Below are 17965 nucleotides of genomic sequence, written 5' to 3'. Positions count from 1 at the left end.
AGGTAAAGAGAGAAGCCCCCAATTCAGGAACAGCTAACACATTTTAATTACTACCCATTTCAAATATTGTACAACCGTGGCATAACCTGTTGGCATAAATGTCCGTTTGTTACAGAACATATTTATAATACTTTTATAGAAAAGGTTACTGTTTCATTCCTTATTTCACGTTATTTGGAGGCCATTCCAGAAGCGATTAGGAAACATTCACTTATTCTGCATGCCTGTTTCTCCCAAGTTCCCATCCACAGCAACTGCTAGTAGATGCAGACCAGACACTAAAGCACACCCCACATGCACTCGCAGATTCCTGCCTGTGTTTAGATGTGAGCTGCACCTTAGGGCTCCCAGCCATTTAAAAAAAAAAAAAAATCCCTTCCTCTGTAAGAAACAAGGAGATGGTAGTGTCTTAGGCAACGACGGAACACGGGCGATGAGAAGAACTGCTTATAAAGGGCAGAATTCTTTCTGCAGCTCTGGCTCCCTCACTGGGCATCTATCTTGCAGGCGTGCGGGAACTCCACTCCCCACCGCTGCTGGGATGATGCACCGGGAAAACATCCGCCCTCCTCGGGGCGCCTCTCAGCGGTTCCCCGCTGGGAAGATGTTGCCCCAGGTTTAAAATATCTGCCCCAGCCGCCCGCCCAGCGCGGGTGAAGCCTTCCCGCCCCCGGGGGCCCCCGCCCTCCGCAGGGAACCGGGGATGTGCCTGGACCCGGCGGCGCAGGTCCTGCCCAGCCCCGAGCGGACGGAACAAACCCCGGGCGGCCGGCCAGGAGGCTCCCTCCCAGCCACACCGCCCCTCCCGGCAGCTCCATCCCCGCCCCCCTACAATACAAGATCTCTCTTCCTCTGTTCCCTCAAATCACAGCCCGGGGAAACCTCAAGAGCCTCCACCAGCCAGGGGCCAGCATGTCTGGGGGCAAATACGTGGACTCCGAGGTAGGCTGGGGGGGTGCGCACCGCGCCGGCCGGGTGTGCCCGCCTCTGCTATCGCCTCTCCATCGCCGGCGCTCTCCCGGCTTTGGAGAATCCCCTCTTCACTTTGGAGAACCCCCTCTTCACTTTGGAGAAGCCTCTTCATTCTGGAGAACCCTCTCCTCTTTGGAGAGCCCTCCGCCGGCGGCTGAGGAATGGGCCCGGGCGGGGAGGTGGAGGAGGAGGAATAGTTCACGTTTCCCTCCTGGGAGGTCCCGGGCCCTGAGCCGGAGGGGTGCGGAGAAGGTGGTCGGGGTTTGAGGTCCGGTCGGAGGACGAGTTTCTCCGCGGGTCCAGGTGCCACCTGATGGGGGACCCCGGCGGCGCGCCCCGGCCGGCTGGGCGGGGGAGCTGGGGCGCCGGGAGGAGCTGGTCACCGCCCTCCCGCCCAGGGGATCCCCCGGCGCCCGGCCCCACTTGGCGAAGCTCTCCGCCGCCCGGAGGGCTCTCCCCGCCCGGCGCCCGGCTGCCTGCAGCGGGACGCGCCTCCCTCCCCGCAACCACCGCCGCCCGGGCCACCACCCCCGCCACCACCCTCCAGCCCGGGTGCGGGGACTCCCTTTTCCCAAACGCAGGCGCCGTTGCGCCCAGGGTGGGTTGGAGTCGGGGTGCAGGTGCGAGGTTCTAGGGAGGTTAGGGGTCCGACCAGGCTCCGCCCTGAGGATGGAGCGTGCGGAGCTGGGGTGGGGATGGTGGGAATATGGGGGGATAGCAAAGGGCAGAAGGAGGGTGGCGGACGGGGCAGGTGCCCGGGAAACGCCGCTGGGACCAACGGAACGGGGACATTCCATGAGTCGGGGGTTCAAGTTGAATCTCCAGGATGAAACTGGAATTGTGGAGAGGGGGGAATAGGCGGGGAGTGGGGCGGGGATGAGAGGGTGGAGCAGGTGAAGCACTGGGTGTGAAAAGGGGGGCTGCAGAGCAGTGGGGGCCGGTGCCGTCGCCGCCCGGCTCTGGGCGGGCACCCCGCTGGGGCGGGGCGGGGCGGGCGGGCGGCGGGGTGCCCTGACCCCTGGCGGCGGCGGGAGGCTCGGGCTGGCGCTCCGGGTGCGGAGGGTGTGGTGTCCGCGCCCCGAGCCTCTAAAAGCGCGGGCGGCGCCGAGCACGGCCTGCGCCTCCTGCTGCGGGAGCGGCTGGTTCGGTTTGGAGCCCAGAGGCTGGCTCTGCGGCCAGGCTGACTGCTGATCGCCTGCTTGTGTCTTTCGGAGAATTTCTTCCAACCGCTGGTGCTTCCCCCCATCTCTCCCGCGGCCGCCCGCCTCTGCAGGGACACCTCTACACCGTCCCCTCCCGGGAGCAAGGCAACATCTACAAGCCCAACAACAAGGCCATGGCCGACGACGGGAGCGAGCGGCAGGTGTACGACGTGCACACCAAGGAGATCGACCTGGTGAACCGCGACCCCAAGCACCTCAACGACCACGTGGTCAAGGTAAGGGGGGGTCTGGCCCCGGAGGGGATGCTGTCAGGGCCCACAGCTCTCTCTGGCAGCAGCCTGTGCATTCTCTTCTGAAGTTACGGGGAGCGCGCACACCCCGTTTCCTGGGCTTGGTGTCCCCTCTCCCATCCTGCAGTGCAGGTGGGATTTAGCTAACTGGAGTTTTGTAGGCGTTCACATAACGGCACTCTTCCGGCAAATGAAGCTCCTGGTCACAGCCAGACCCCACTCCCGGAAAGGGTGAGATGGTGACGCTACAGGTCACCCTGTCCATTCCCAGGCTGGAAGTCTGGTGAAGGGTGGTGCCCACTGCACGAATGATTGAGGCAGGAAGGTCATTTCTGAGGTCTTGTGCCAAAGGCGAACGCTGGGCTGCGGAGTGGGCAGGTTCCCCTCAGCTGAAAGCAAGTAACTGGAGTGATGTTCTTCCACACAAGAAAGTGGGTAGAAGTGCTTGCATCTAAAGACAGATTATGCAAATATATATGCATACATACTCATATAGGTCCATATATGAAGGGTATTTTAACTGGAAAAACAAACAAACATGTGCACAGCTGAACAAAACTACCAAGTCAAAAATATGCACAGCTCTGGTGTCTCCCAGAGAAACGTCCAGTTGGATGTGGAAAGTTGCCTCTCGAGTGACCACCTGCGTCAGCTTTCACTGAGCTGAAGGGCCATTCCTTTTTATACTTTCAGGATGTACTAGGTGAGATTAAAAATAGGTTAATGGAACAGGTGATTGGCCAAACTTAGATCTGATTTGGGGGTCAATTTTTTTTTTATTTCATGATGTTGTTTAACTCTGACCCTTTTAGCAAATCAAGTCAGAGGAATGTATTCTCTGAACCCATCTGGGTTGTGAAACCATGGGCGTGAGCCGTCCTTGGCGGAGGGCTTTCTTGGAGGGACCAGGAGGGCCACGGAAAGCCCTGGCCTGGGAGCGAGGGTGCAGAGACCCGGGTCCGTACTCCCGGAGCAGTCCACCGCCTCCCCCACTGGGCCTCCCGACCACCCATGGGAGAAGCTAGAGCTGAGACTGCTCACACTCACGAATAATAGAGTTCAAAGAGGGGAACAGCTTCACCTGCAACCAGAAGGAAAGCGTGGCTGTCGGAGTGGACTCTCGGCTTGCTGGTGGAGGGGAAAAGGAAATTGGGAGCCTTGGCAGGCTTTTCTGCTAGCCAGATCATGGAATACTTAAAGGTAGCAGCAATCACCAAAGCAGCTTATAAACTGAAAATGGCAATTGCTATAAACTATTTACTAAAAGCTTTACCTTAAAAGGGGTAAGGGCATTTTTTTTTGTTTTTTTGCCCCCCCCCCCCCCCCCCCCCCCCCCCCATAGCTTTGGGCATGAAGGAGAGACGCCAGGAAAAGAGGCAGAAGCCAGGAAGGGCTGGCTCCCCGGAGCCTGCGTGTTGTTCCACCACAGTGCTAGCGGGGCAGACCTCCCCGATGAGTCAGAGAGGCCCGGAGTGTGGATGTGGCTCTCCACACTTAGCATGACTAAGTTGGGAAAGAAGAGCCCTCTGGGAAAAGAGGCTTCAATGCAGATGGAAAAAGGGCATAACGGGCTTAGAGGAAATAGCAGTTTACAAAATAGCGTTTCAGAGAGCAAGTGCGGGGATCCTCGTATTAGAGAAATTAAAAGGGAGAGTTAGAGCAAGCGCCTGCTGGCTGAGAGAAAGCAAACCCCACCCACTTGCTCATAGAACTGTGAGCAAAGCAAGGCAGGCAGGAAAAAATCTGCCTGGAGAAGAATTCGGGAGGCCCGCTTACTCAGATGCCTCTCTTAGGACTTCAGAATGCCCTGCAGAGAGAGAGGGAGAGAGGCCCTAGGAGTGCCATGTGCCTGAAGGTGGAGGAGGGGGCTTACATCTTATACAGACTCCTAGTCGTTTTCTTTGAGTCCAAGCATCAACCTAATGACAGAAGTGATCCTCCTCGTGTTACCATGACAATAAACAATGAATTTCCCTAAATTTTATTTTGGTGGCATAGATTTCTTAAAATAATAAAGACATCCAAAGCCTCACTGTTAAAACTTCACATGATAATGAACAGCGATCAATTGAATGTTATTAAAGGTACTAAATCAGGTAAGGAAAGTTCTGTTCTGGAGGCAAGCAGCTCGGTAAAACAGCCCTGTCCAATTCTGTAGCCACTTGGCCACTTGGAATTTAAGTTTAAGTCCTTTACATAAAATAAAACTTAAAATTCAGTCCCTCAGTCACTCCAGCCACAAAGAGTTCCCAGCACATGAGACGAGGAGCTACCATATGGGACAGCATAGATGTAGAGTATTTGGACAGCACCAGCCTGGAGTGTTCCCTGCGTTTTACAGAAGGTTCCTATCCCAAGGTTAGAATAGTAACTCTGGATGTAGAAGACATTCAACCCTGATGCACAGTGAGAGGAATAGCATGGTGTTATCTACAGCAAGCATGTCAAACTCACGGCCTGCGGGCCACGTGCGGCCCACAGGAATATTTTGGTGGCCCAATCAATGTAATGGTATGTAAGAAACATTTTAATAAAAATTTCGTAACTTAATTTTTACAATAGCTTGTGATAGGATATTGTACCACGTTCGCTAATGACTGATTACTATAATTGTGTTGCATTCATTTACTCACGGGCGCACCATTTTAGCAGCTGATTGCCATGTCATTAAGTCTTAGACTGACTTGTTTGGTGTGCATAACAGGAAATATTTCACTTTTGGAGAACAAGAAAAAATAGGTTTATTTGTGTCACACGTATTAATTTGTGCAGTTATTCAGTGTCTGGTAAGTTAATGTTCAAGAAAAAATATTAATTTTTATTAAAATGTTCTATTATTTTATGTTAATGACTAGAGGCCCAGAGCATGAAATTCATGCATGGGAAGGGTGGTCCCCTCAGCCTAGACTGCACCCTCTACAATTTGGGACCCCTTGTGGGATGCTCGGCTGCTGGTTTAGGCCTGGGGATTGAGCCTAAACTGGCAGTCAGAGACATCCCTCTCACAATCTGGCATGTCTCTGACTGCCCCACTGTGCCAGCCTAGTTGCCCCCAACTAACCCCCTGTGCCAGCCTGGCCTCCCCAACTAACCTCCACCAGTCTAGTCACCCCTTACTACTCCCTTCTCCCTCACAGGCCTGATCACCCCCAACTGCACCTCTGCTGGCCCTGTCACCCCCAACTGCCCCCCACCAGCCTGGTCGCCTCCAACTGCCCCCCCTGCCAGTCTGGTTGCCCCACACAGCCTGCTGTTCAGTCATTTGGTTATCCTTCACTAACCCCCCCTGCCAGCTTTGTCGCCTCATGCAGCCTGCTGTTAGATCGTCCATCTGGTGGTTTCAGTCATGACAGCCCCTGGCTTTTTATATATTAGGATTACTCACTTATTTCAGCCCTTTGTATTCAGCATGTCTCTATCGAAATAAATCTGCGTTTCTATGAAAATTGAAGCTTTTGTTTTTTTGCCGCCCACATAAACTTAAACCTTGTTCATTTGGCCTGTATTGGCCTTTGAGTTTGACATGCTTGTTCTACAGTATCCTCTACACCCTATAAAACAGCCATGTAGGGAGGGGAAGAAAACTCAGAACTGGCTGTGTCATGATTTGTTATTTCAAGGTGTTTTACCACCTATTTCACTGGTTTTAATGGCATAAATTAGTCTATACCATTTAGTTCCACTGAATTTGTTTCTTATATTACTAAAGGTTTGCTGCTCTATATATGAGATATCAGTATTATATTTATCTAAAAAGAGTGGGCTATGAATGATACTTAAAATTTCCTCTAATTAAAGTAATCACAACTTCAGACCCTTCTCCATCCAAGATTTTTATGTCTTCTTTTTATGTTCCAATTTCTATCCAGGTATTTATTATGTACATATTTGGAATTTCTAGATAAATAAAATGGCTTCAATGTTATAATTCTGATATCACAATAGCCATCAATTAATTCACTTATTTGAGTCTTATATGCTGAACTAAACATTATCTACAAAGGGTAATTCCTAAAATAATTTCTAGAAACCACAAAGATTAGAATTATGAGACAAGATATATACAGATGAAAAGCTTAAAAAAATACACACATACAATATCACAACAGTAAGTCACTGCCACAAGGTAACTAATGGGTTCTTTTTGGTTTGACTGCCAGGAAACTTATAACTACATTTTAAGTTTTTTTTTGTTTTTTTTAAAATATATTTTATTGATTTTGTACAGAGAGGAAGGGAGAGAGATAGTTAGAAACATTGATGAGAGAGAGTCATTGATCAGCTGCCTCTTGCACACCCCCTACTGGGGATATGCCTGCAACCAAGGTACATGCCCTTGACTGAAATCGAACCTGGGTCCAAGCCGACACTCTATCCATTGAGTCAAACCGGTCTCGGCTACATTTTTAGTTTTTAATGACCCATGTTATTTATTCTCCCCCTTATATGGATTTTAATTTTCACTTTCATTTCCAGCTGGCATGCTGTTTTATGCAGTTACTATAGTAAGCTCTCTCATCATCATTTTGGAAATAGACCAAATATCTACACAAAAAAAAGAGTAAGATGTAAATTGACTATACATTTGCCTACCAATCAATCAGGAGTGAGCATGCAAATTAGCCCGACAAAAAAATGGCAGGTTAATTTGCATACACAGGTGCTAAGCGGCCGAAGGCAGGGTGGGATGCTTGCATTGCTGCCATGGTAACATAGGCATTCTTCACTGCCCCAGCTGTTCTGGCCTCTGGGCAGCATGGGAAGGCAGGAAGGCGGCTCCAGGCCAGAGCAAAAAGGCGGTTCCAACTGGAGCGAAGGCAGTGCCAGCGGGAAGGAAGGCCCATTCTTTTTTTTTTTTTTTAAATATATTTTATTGATTTTTTACAGTAGGGGTGTCGAACTCAATCAGAGAAGGGGCCAAAATCTAAAATCCAGCCTAAATCGCGGGCCGAATGGTTTACTGAACAGTCATAAACTGACAATGTCATAAACTGACAGCGGAGTGCAGTGATGACAGCGCGGTGCAGGCCACATTGCAAGGCCTGGTGGGCTGGATTTGGCCTGTGGGCCTTGTGTTTGACACATGTGTTTTACAGAGAGGAGGAGAGAGGGATAGAGAGCTAGAAACGTCAATGAGAGAGAAACATCGACCAGCTGCCTCTTGCACACCCCCTACTGGGGATGTGCCCACAACCAATGCATATGCCCTTAATCGGAATCGAACCTGGGACCTTTCAGTCCGCAGACTGACGCTCTACCACTGAGCCAAACCGGTTTCGGTGGAAGGCCCATTCTTGCATGAATCTTCGTGCATCAGGCCTCTAGTCTATATATAAAAAGCCAGCAACCAGAATGCCCTAATGACCAGTTGCTATGACATCTACTTCGGCCTGCAAACCTGCTGGAGCAGAGGTGGGGCTGGTTGACCAACCTTCTGCAGCCCCCCACCCCTCACTGGCTTCACCCCCAATCCCCACACATACCATTTGGGGGTGGGGCCATCCAGCCAACCACCTGCAGCCTCTCATCCTGGCTGGCCCAACTCTGATCCACCCTGATTGGTGCTGGGCTGGCCAGACCCCATCTGTGCATGAATTCGTGCATTGGGTCTCTAGTATATAAGTCAAAAGTAAGTAATAATGACTATTGCATAATAAGGCTTTTAAAAAGTGAATGGTATTAATTATCTTGATTTTGATAATCATTCTACAATGTAGATGTATGTCAAATGATCATATTGTATACTTTAAATATATACAATTATATTTGTTAATCATTCCTCAATAAAGTTTGTTTTAAGTGAGTGGTATTAAGTGTTAAGGAAGCCCTACTATGGAGAGGGCATTAGGGAAAGAGAAGGAGGATGCACCAGAGAAAGGTTAATGGAGAAGAGCATGAAGGAGATGCAGTCTGAGTTGGGTCATATGGGACAAATGGAATGCAGATATCTGAGAGAGGCAAAGGGGGCCATTCTAAACGAGCAAAGCACGGGAGCGAGAATGTCTCTCCAAGGTCATGAGCCTGCAATGCCTAGAGGCCCCCCCCCCTTTTTTTTTTATTGGAATAGAATTTAGTGACAGAGTGGTCGATCATAAGATGAACAGCCTTATCATGGCCAGGTGGCAGAGTCACATGATAAGTTTTGACTCTTAACAGGTCAGCATTGTGGTCAGGAGCACTTCAAGCATAAGCATGGCATACTGAAGATAGGCATTTTGGAAGATAACTGGTTAGGGCACAGGATGTAATAAAACATAGCTAGTCTGGAGGAGCATAGAACAGTTACACTAATTGCACGAAATGGGGAGAACAATATGTGGTAGCATTGGGAATAAAATCTTATAAGCACAAAATGATGGAATTTTAGAATTAGAAGGGAACAGAGTGGTTATATAAGGCTAACTTCCACTTCCTCTTTTTTAATATTGACAGGAATTTAAGGGCTAAAGAAGTTTAAAATGTTATCCATGTTTTCACATGATTACTGTCTAAAAAGATATTTTGAAATCTATCACAAGGAAAGAAAGACAAGATTATGTGATTCTCCTGGACTGTTGTCATGAGGAGAGAAATTAGTTGAAATAATTCTGATGTTAGTTCTGAGACAAATCAAGACATCTGAGAGGAGCTCTTTGTTGGAAAATACAAATATGCATTTGTAATTTTCTTTTCCAAAGCTTGAATGTAATGATTCTTAAACAGACATGAAATTTTCGTAGTAGTCAGCAAAAGGCATGCACATGATAATCAGAACTGTTTTGGTTTCAAAATAACAGCCTCTGTGATCTCTTTCAACCTGAAATCATTCTAGGGTGATTGCTGATTAATATCAATATAAAAGAAATTTTTAAGTTTATTCGATATAGCTATAATCAAAGCATAAGATTTAAAAGATCAAATTATCTCAAAGAACTCAGCACATCCTATGTACTAAAGAGCTAATATGCAAATGGTTGTCACACCATCATACTGTAACTGCTCAGACACTCAACACTTGGGAGAGAGGAATGGGGACCAGCCAGGCTGTGCTTGGGAGAGGGACAAGTGGTCCTGGGTGCCAGCGGCTGTGTCTCTGCACCTGCGGTTTGGGAGAGGGACAAGCCACTCACCTTGCTGTCCTGGGCACATATAGCTGAAGCCTGGGTGAAGTCACCCATCCAAGGTCCCCTGCAGCTGTGGCCAGCATGGGCGAAGCTGGCTCGGGTCTTGGGTGCCTGAGGCCAGCCAGAGGTAGGGAAGCCTGGGTGCAGGGTGAAGCACAGGTAGTTAGGGGCAATCAGGGCAGCAGGGGATCACTTAGGGGCGATCATGCCGGTAGGGGAGCATTAAGGACGATCAGGCAGGTAGGTAGAGGTGGTTAGGGGTGATCAGGCAGGCAGGCAGGCAGGCAAGCGGTTAGGAGCCAGTAGTCCTGGATTGCAAGAGGCAGTCGGACATCTTCCAAGGGGATCCGGATTAGGGAGGGTGTAGGCCAGGCTGAGGGACTCCTCCCTCCCTTGTGCATGAATTTCATGCACTAGGCCTCTAGTTGGTAATATTATCTTCTGTGGGGACTGTTGTTTGTGTGTTTGTTTGGGAGATAGTGATGGATATTCTGCCACACATGAGATCTTGCATGGGATTCAGAGTCCCCAGCTTATAAAAGAGCATTATAGTCATCTTTGTTGGGAAATTATCCTCACATCATTGAGTAAAGAACTATAATAAAATGGGAAGATACTATTCATTCATAAAAATCTGAAACACTTTCAAGTTCAGCCAACAGTGATAAACATTTTAAATGCTTATGGAAAGTCTTTTTTATGTTCTCTACCTCCTCATTGTGGTAAAAAGAAAGAAAACAAAAAAGAAGAATTAACTCCACTTTTGTTCTAACTGGATAGAATGTCATATTATTTAATACTAGTGACCCAGTGCACAAAAATGTGTGCACGTTAAAAGGGAATTAGAGCTGAAACCGGTTTGGCTCAGTGGATAGAGCGTTAGCCTGCAGACTGAAAGGTCCCAGGTTCGATTCCAGTCAAGGGCATGTACCTTGGTTGCGGGCACATTTCCAATAGGAGGTGTGCAAGAGGCAGCTGATCGATGTTTCTTTCTCATCTGTGTTTCTAACTCTCTATCCCTCTCTCTTCCTCTCTGTGAAAAATCAATAAAATATATAGATATTTTTTTAAAAGGGGGAATTAGAGGAAATATTTTAATATTACCTTTTGCCCTCTCTCTTTAATAGAAGTGTCAGAGATGAAAGAAAATTAGTAAAATGTATATGAAAATCTTCCTCCTGTCAGAGTCTGGGACATGTCACAGGAACCAGAGTCAAGTCCCTGCCCACCCAGGTGTGTCTTGAAATTATGCAAGACCCAGACTCTGCCGGCTCACCCGGCCGGCCCTACCCCCGTTAAGCCCCACTGGGTAGAGGTGCTTGGCCTCAGGTTGCCTGACCCAGCACTGGGGTAGAGGGCATGGCCTGAGGTCCCCCAGCCCAGGTCAAGGGGGCATGGCTTGAGGTCCCCTGTCAAGTCCCGCCAGGAAGGGGTTGCAGCCTCAGGTCCCTGCTGATTGCTCATTAAGGCTCATTATGGGATCCCCGCCTCTGCTTCCACTGTGGGTGCAGCCACCTTGTGTTACGGGATCCCCCCTCCGCTGTGAACCCAGCCATTTTTGTTATGGCATGATGGTCAATTTTCATATTCCCTCTTTATTAGATAGGATAAGATACACCAAATACCCTTGAATTGTAAAAAAGTTCATGTTGTGCATAATTCTCCCAATTAATAACAGTGTCAGATACATTTTAAAGGGGCTTAGCCCTGGCCAGTGTTGTTTAGTGATTAGAACTTCAGCCCTGAGTTGGACTCATAGTCAAGGACGTATGCTTGGGTTGCAGGTTCCATCCTTCACCCCAATGTGAGTGGAGGTAGGAGGCAACCAATCAATGTGTCTCTCTCCCTCTCCCTCCCTCCCTTCCACTCTCTCTCTAAAAATCAATGGGAAAAATATCCTCAGGAGAGGATTAACATAAATAAGTAAATGCATACATACATACATACATACATACATACAGGAGAGGATTAACATAAATAAGTAAATGCATACATACATACATACATACATACACACATACATAAATGGGCTTAATGTAAGAACGGCTGCAGTAGAAAGCAGCATCTGGAAAACCCAGGGTGCAGCCTGCCCACTCAAGACCGTGGAAACAGCAGACACTTGCATATTTCAACTGAAACGGCTTTTGAGTTTGCCCTAGTTTCAACATAAGTTCTCTATGGTGAAATGTCAGAGAGAACTGGGCCCTGGGAGACCTGGGCTGTCGCACCTGTGGGGTTCTGGGCCTTTTCGTGACTCAGCTGGCTGGGTTTGCAGTGGGGAAAGGGCAGAACCGCCGTTTTCATTCAAAGATGGTTTATGCCAAGAAACACACACTTCCATACTCTGAACCTTATCTATACTATAATAGTATATTATCTTCATCATTGTCTATACTAATATATAACAGTATAGTATATTATCTTCTTTAATGTACACAGAGCTCCTGAAGAAAAAATTTGCATATTATGTTTTTTTGTTTTGTTTTTTTAAAGAAGTTTCTAAAAAAAAATTAAACCCTCGGCTTCTAGAAATATCCCTAACACAGAGGTACTCAAAGGCACCCTGACAGAGTGGAAAGAGTATTATGCCAGAATAAGAAAATATATTTTTGCAATTTAAAAAACAACAAAAACAAAAAACTTGAGTGTGGTCATTCTTAAATATACAGGCACAATTTTTTTTCTCTCTAATCGTCAGGAAAATGCATGCATATAGTCGTCAGGTCAGCTGGTTTCAATATAAGGGCCTAATGCTTTTGTGGCCTCTTCCAGGTAGAAAGCTTAGAGTCTCAATAGTGTGCTATTGCACACTGTGGAAGGAAGGGGGAAGGAGGTTAGGGCAACAGATTTCTCTTCTTCCGTCATCCCAGAGGGTCTGGTTTATAAACAGGGAGTATACTTGTTTGGATATAGTAAGCACCAGTCCTAGAAATATTTTGGGCAAGTTATTTTATGTTTGTATGCTTCAATTTCCCCAACTATAAAAAAAAAAAAGAAAAAGAATGAGAGTCATTCTCATATAATATAATAGTGTCCCCCTAAAAATGTCACCTTTCAATAAATGGGTATTATACACCTACTATTATGTGTCATGTCCTACAGAAAGGAATGAGGTAGTTAGGAGCACCACCCTGAGTTTATGGCTAGCTGCTTGCCTCCCTTCGCGCAGTTTCCTTTGAAAACTTTTGCTGAAATTCTTCTACCAAATTCTGCTGTCTGTTAAAAACCTTAGAACCTTCAGGGTTTAGTTCAAAAGCACCTCACCTCTAATGCCTCCAGTTGTTCCTGAGCCGGTAAACAAGGCTTGGGCAAAATAGGAGGCATATTTTTCATGCAATCTGCTCCTGTTTGGGCCCTATAAAACGTGCAATTAAATTATGGACCATATCCCAATTCTCTAAAATTCTCTCTTCCCACACTGGTGGGAGTCGGGACCATTTAAACCGGAGAGTTTTGAAACACCATAGAGGCTTCCCAAACCAGCCATGCTCAGTGGTCCCCCATCCCTTGAGGCCACTCGGGCTTACAGCCAACTGCAAGCCCAGAGCCTTGTGGTGACATAGGAGGAGGGTGTTCATATCTCCTAGGTTGTCCCACATAAACCAGTTACTGCTGGCCAGCCCTGAGTAACTAACTAGTAATAGTGTCCCCATTCATGCCCAGAGTGCCCAAGTTTGGAAGAAAAACTATATGTTCACAAATGGATTGGCAATGACCTGCCACTGACTCCTACTCCTGTAATGCACTGGAAGCCCCATACATACTAGTACACTATTTTTTATTTAAAAAAAATTTTTTTTTATTTTTAAAATATATTTTATTGATTTTTCACAGAGAGGAAGAAAGAGGGATAGAGAGTTAGAAACATCGATGAGAGAAAATCATCGACCAGCTGCCTTTTGCACACTCCCCACTGGGGATGTGCCCGCAACCAAGGTACATGCCCTTGACCGGAATCGAACCCGGGACCTTTTAGTCCGCAGGCTGACGCTCTATCCACTGAGCCAAACCGGTCCCGGCTACACTATTTTTTAGCTGAATGAGCAGAATGTCCACATTCCAGACATGTTTTCTTTCCTCTCCACTCTCCAGTGTTGCCTCTCTCCTGTCCTTCATCACAGCCTTCAAGCTGCACTAGAACTCGGAGGAGGAGCTCTTTTCCGCAATCTAACCTGACCCCTCAGCTTCTTTCTTTGAAACACAGGTTTAATTAAACTGATATCCTTCCATCACATACTTTGTCACCTACTCAATCAAAGGTTAAAATGTTTAAAATAGTTTAAACTCTTTTTCAGTTAGTTCAGGAAACAAACAAAAAAAATGGCATGCTTTCATACGAACCATTGTTTAGGGTGGAGGAAATGTTTTTTAATTTTGTCTTAAAGGAAATCTGCATGACCCATGTACTGTGCAAGTACCCGGGGAATTAGCTGGTGGAACAGATTGACACCTGCACAGAATACATACTTCCTGCCTCTCACGGGAACATGCTGATGGCTCAGATAGAAAACACATCTTGTTTTCTTCATCGACACTTGCGAAGATGTCTCTTATTGGTCATTATGTCAAAGCAGAGGAAGTGCATATTCCTAAAAACACGACTGAGCTTCCCCCTTAGCCACCGTGAGCTGCTCAGGTCATTAAGAGGCAGGCATTCTGATGGTGCGTCTGTGTGCTTAACCTCAGAGTAGGAATTTAACGGTAACATCTGTGAAAGGTGCATTCAATGTGTAAGCCTTTCCTGAGCCCAGCAACGACATTACGATACGAATGGACATTGAGAGATTCTGTGTAAAAAGGCAAATTGCATCTAGAGATTGCACTGGGTCATCTCCTGCACGTGTGGGTATCGAACACAATTAGGTTTTCTCATTGACAATGATTGACTGGAAAATATGCTGATTTCCAGACACAAGTCAGGGAACAAGGAGGCTATTGGGAGGAAAGGAAGCAAACAGAAAGAGAAACCCACAAGCCCCTTCTCCCTGTCCTGCCGCGGACTCCGTGCGGGACGGGACATTTCCCATGCAAACCTCAGGGTCCCCACCCACTGCTTTGCATGGTGCTGCCATGGGAGGGTGTGAGCAGGCGCAGGCGCAGGCACTGGCTGAGCATTAACTCACTGCTCCTACCCCCAAGGGGTTTAGCGTTTATCTGGGAAGCACACATGTAAACACATCCAAGTGAGGCGTGTAACTAAGGGGCAGGCCAAAACTGGGCAGAAAGCAGAGGATTTTCAACGGCCTCCAAAGCCGAAACATGCTCAGCAGGCACGAGAGGCAGTAAACGGGTCCTTGGCTTGGTCCAGCAGAGGGAACAGCAGGAGAAAAAGGCCCAGAGACCTGAGGACACTTGGCATGTTCAGTGTGATCAGAGCAAGTCAGTGTGGTCAGAGCGAGGGACACTAGCAAGGGCCAGATCCACGGGGCCTCTGTGAGCCATCGAGGCATTTGTCCCCTCGCAGGCCGCGCCCCAGGAGGGACCTGATGAGCGGGAGCCGCTACTGATGAAAAGGCCTAAAGTCAGTGCAGGGCGCAGACCTCGTGGTGCTAACTGTGCAGGGGGAGTGAGGCAGGGGAGGGCTGCCCCCAGCTCTCCTGTGGGCCAGCTGCCTTGCTCCTCCGGTGGTCCTCGGAGGAGGCTGCTATGGTTATTATCCAGGCCTCGCCCTTTTGCAGATAAGGAAACGCAGGCTTAGCCATCTGCGCAGGATTACGCAGGTAGTAGGTGGCAGAGTCAAGCTCTGAGGCAGAGTTTGAATCCAGAGGACACGCCCTCCAGGGCCTAAGCACTGTGCTACAGAGCCTTCTTTAAAATCGGCCAGGGAGCGAGAAAAATGACGGTTTCCTTGCGGTGGGTGGGCAGCATTTAGCAAGGGGAACTCCAGAAGTCATCTGGGTGTGACAGGCCTGCACTTCCAAGGCCAGCCTGGATCCCGGCAGATGAGTTGGGGAAGGAGTAAAGGACCAAGGTAAAGACAAAGGTAAAACCCGGAGCCTCAAGGAACGCAGGTGCTGGGTGAATTCCCAAAGGCAGCAAAGGTCAATCCCTAAGTCCAAAAGTGGGTAGAGAGTGGAGTGTGGTCTCAGTGATTAGAAGTGGAGCACACTCTCATAACCAGACAAGCTACAATCCTAGCTTGGGTTGAATTGCCTGAGTCTTTTATTTTACTTTTTAAAAATATATATTTTTATTGATTTTTTTTTTTTTTTTTTTTTTTTTTTACAGAGAGGAAGGGAGAGGGAGAGAGAGCTAGAAACTACTGGGAAGTGCCTGCAACCAATGTACACATGCCCTTGACCAAAATCAAACCTGGGACCTTTCAGTCCACAGGCCGACGCTCTATCCACTGAGCCAAACCGGTTTCAATTTATTTTACTTTTTTTTTTTTTTTCAGTCCTCACAGAGAATATATTTGTTTGTTTATTGATTTTGAGAGAGAGAGAGGGGGGGGGGGAGAGAGAGAGAGAGAGAGAGAAAGAGAAAGAAAGAGAGAGAAACATCGATGTAAGAGAGAAGCTTCAGCTGGTTGCTTCCCGTACATGCTCAGAATGGGATAGAACCCGCAGCCTAGGTATGTGCCCTTACGGGAACCGAACCACAGCCTTTTTTGGTGTAAGGGGCTTTGCTCCAACCAACTGAGCCACCTGGCAGAGGCCGGATCGCCGAGCCTTTTGAAGCACCCCCATTGCCAGGGTGGCCAGCACCTGGGGCGCAGCTGATCCTGCGTGAGAGGGGGGAGGCGCCAGAGAATGAAGCAGGTCCTGACAGGCCCTGGGCAAGAACAGCTTCTCATTTTGCCTGTTGGGTTTCCACAGTTATCTGTGCCATTATCGTAATATGTTGTGAAAACAGGGAACAATTGAGAAAAACCTTAGTTTTGTGCTAGTGGGAGAAATGGGTATTTAGTTCTGAAAGTGGTTTCTCTTAGACTTCCTCCCTAGTTGTTACCTATTTGTTCTCAAAAACAAATGCCAGATGTAAGGGAGAGACTTAAGAGTGCATTTTACACTGCTAAGTGAATCTCTCAGAACAGTTAAAATGTCCTGTGAATCATGTCTCACTATTTGCCTTTTTATTATGATTTTATTGATTTCAGAGAGGAAAGGAGAGAGGAGAGAGATAGAAACGTCAATGATGAGAGAGAATCAGTGATCAGCTGCCTCCTGCATGCCCCCAGGCATGTGCCTTTGACCGGAACTGAACCTAGAGCCCTTCCTTAGGCCAATGCTCTATCCATTGAGCCAGACCAGCTAGGGCCGCCTTTTCTATATTATTAGCAGTAATAATAAAAGCTGGAAATGGCATACCACAATATGTCAAGAAAATGGAATTGCATCCATTGGATTTCATCACCAGTTATTTTGCTTAGGCCAACCGATCTCTCTTCCTGGCTTGTTTCTGAGCACCAGGCTTTTTAGTAGGGAGAGACATTCTTTACTAAACTATTGTGGGTAAGTGCCTCAGCCTCCTCTAGTTACAAAGGTGGAATGAGACTCATTCCCAGATCATGGGCTTCCTAGAAAGGCCATTCAACAAACACAGAGTTTCCCCAAAAATATATACACATTTTAACAGCTGATGGCTCAATTTTGAAAATGAGATGTATTTTAATAAACACTTGCCTTTATAATTATTCAAAGTGTGTGGGTACATTATGGGGGGATAGCCTATATTTAGAGAGCACTCTGGACCAGGCAGGGGGTATGGAAGGAGCCTGCCTGGCAGACCCATATCCACGCCCAAGGCTCAGCTCAGATTTCCGGGCCTCTGTCAGCCTTCCCTGACAGCCCTCATCAGAACTGCTCTTCTCTTGGCTCCCACCACATAAGCTTTTATTTCTATTTTGGCATGTATCAAAGCCTTCTAAGTATTCTCTTCTCTTACCCCTTGCCTCTCCCCATTCCTATTTTCCTACTTCAGGTCTAAGTTCCTCAAAGCTTCCTGGCGCCCACCCCAGGACCCTGCACTGTCTGCCGTTAGAAAACGGATACTGTGGGAACCCTTAACATGACCTGCGTGATTAGGACCCACTCAGGAGGAGGCCACACACTAAAATGAAGAGAGAGACTAGAAAAGAGTTAATTTGGGACAAATGGGGGGGGGGGGTAGGCGGGAGTCAACCTCCAGTGGGAAGACTCTCTAGGCTCTGGCCTTGCTATCCCTTTTATTGAGGCTGCTATGGGATGCACCCAGTACCCTTAAGCAGCTTTGGGAAACACCCATAGCCCTTAGGCAGGTAATAAACGGATTATCATATCAGTAAGGATTTATATGATTACAAGATGGGGAAGTTGCCTCAGTTACTATTGTCTCAATTAGGTAGGGTGTGGTTGGCTCTGACCTTTCAGAGCTTCAAGGTTGACCAGCCTCTTTCTATTAGTGACACAATGATTGGTTTCAGGCATGGGATACCCCACTGAATCTGCTGGAAGTG

At 47.7% G+C, this 17965-nt stretch overlaps 1 protein-coding gene across 1 annotated transcript in view; it reads left to right on the top strand.

The window, feature by feature from the left end:
- Positions 1-592: 592 nt before the first annotated feature.
- CAV1 (caveolin 1) overlaps positions 593-17965 on the top strand; it is a 40856-nt gene continuing 23483 nt past the window's right edge. Inside the window, exons 1-2 of the mRNA XM_084896978.1 lie at positions 593-942; positions 2246-2410. Coding sequence (XP_084753104.1) covers positions 913-942; positions 2246-2410 — 195 coding nt within the window. The 5' untranslated portion in view covers positions 593-912. The remainder of the gene's footprint in view (positions 943-2245; positions 2411-17965) is intronic.

This window comes from Pipistrellus hanaki, assembly GCF_964339955.1.
Source record: "Pipistrellus hanaki genome assembly, chromosome: 10".
NCBI lineage: Eukaryota > Metazoa > Chordata > Mammalia > Chiroptera > Vespertilionidae > Pipistrellus > Pipistrellus hanaki.
The sequence above is the reverse complement of the archived record's forward strand: the minus strand, read 5'-3'. Positions and strand labels throughout refer to the sequence as shown.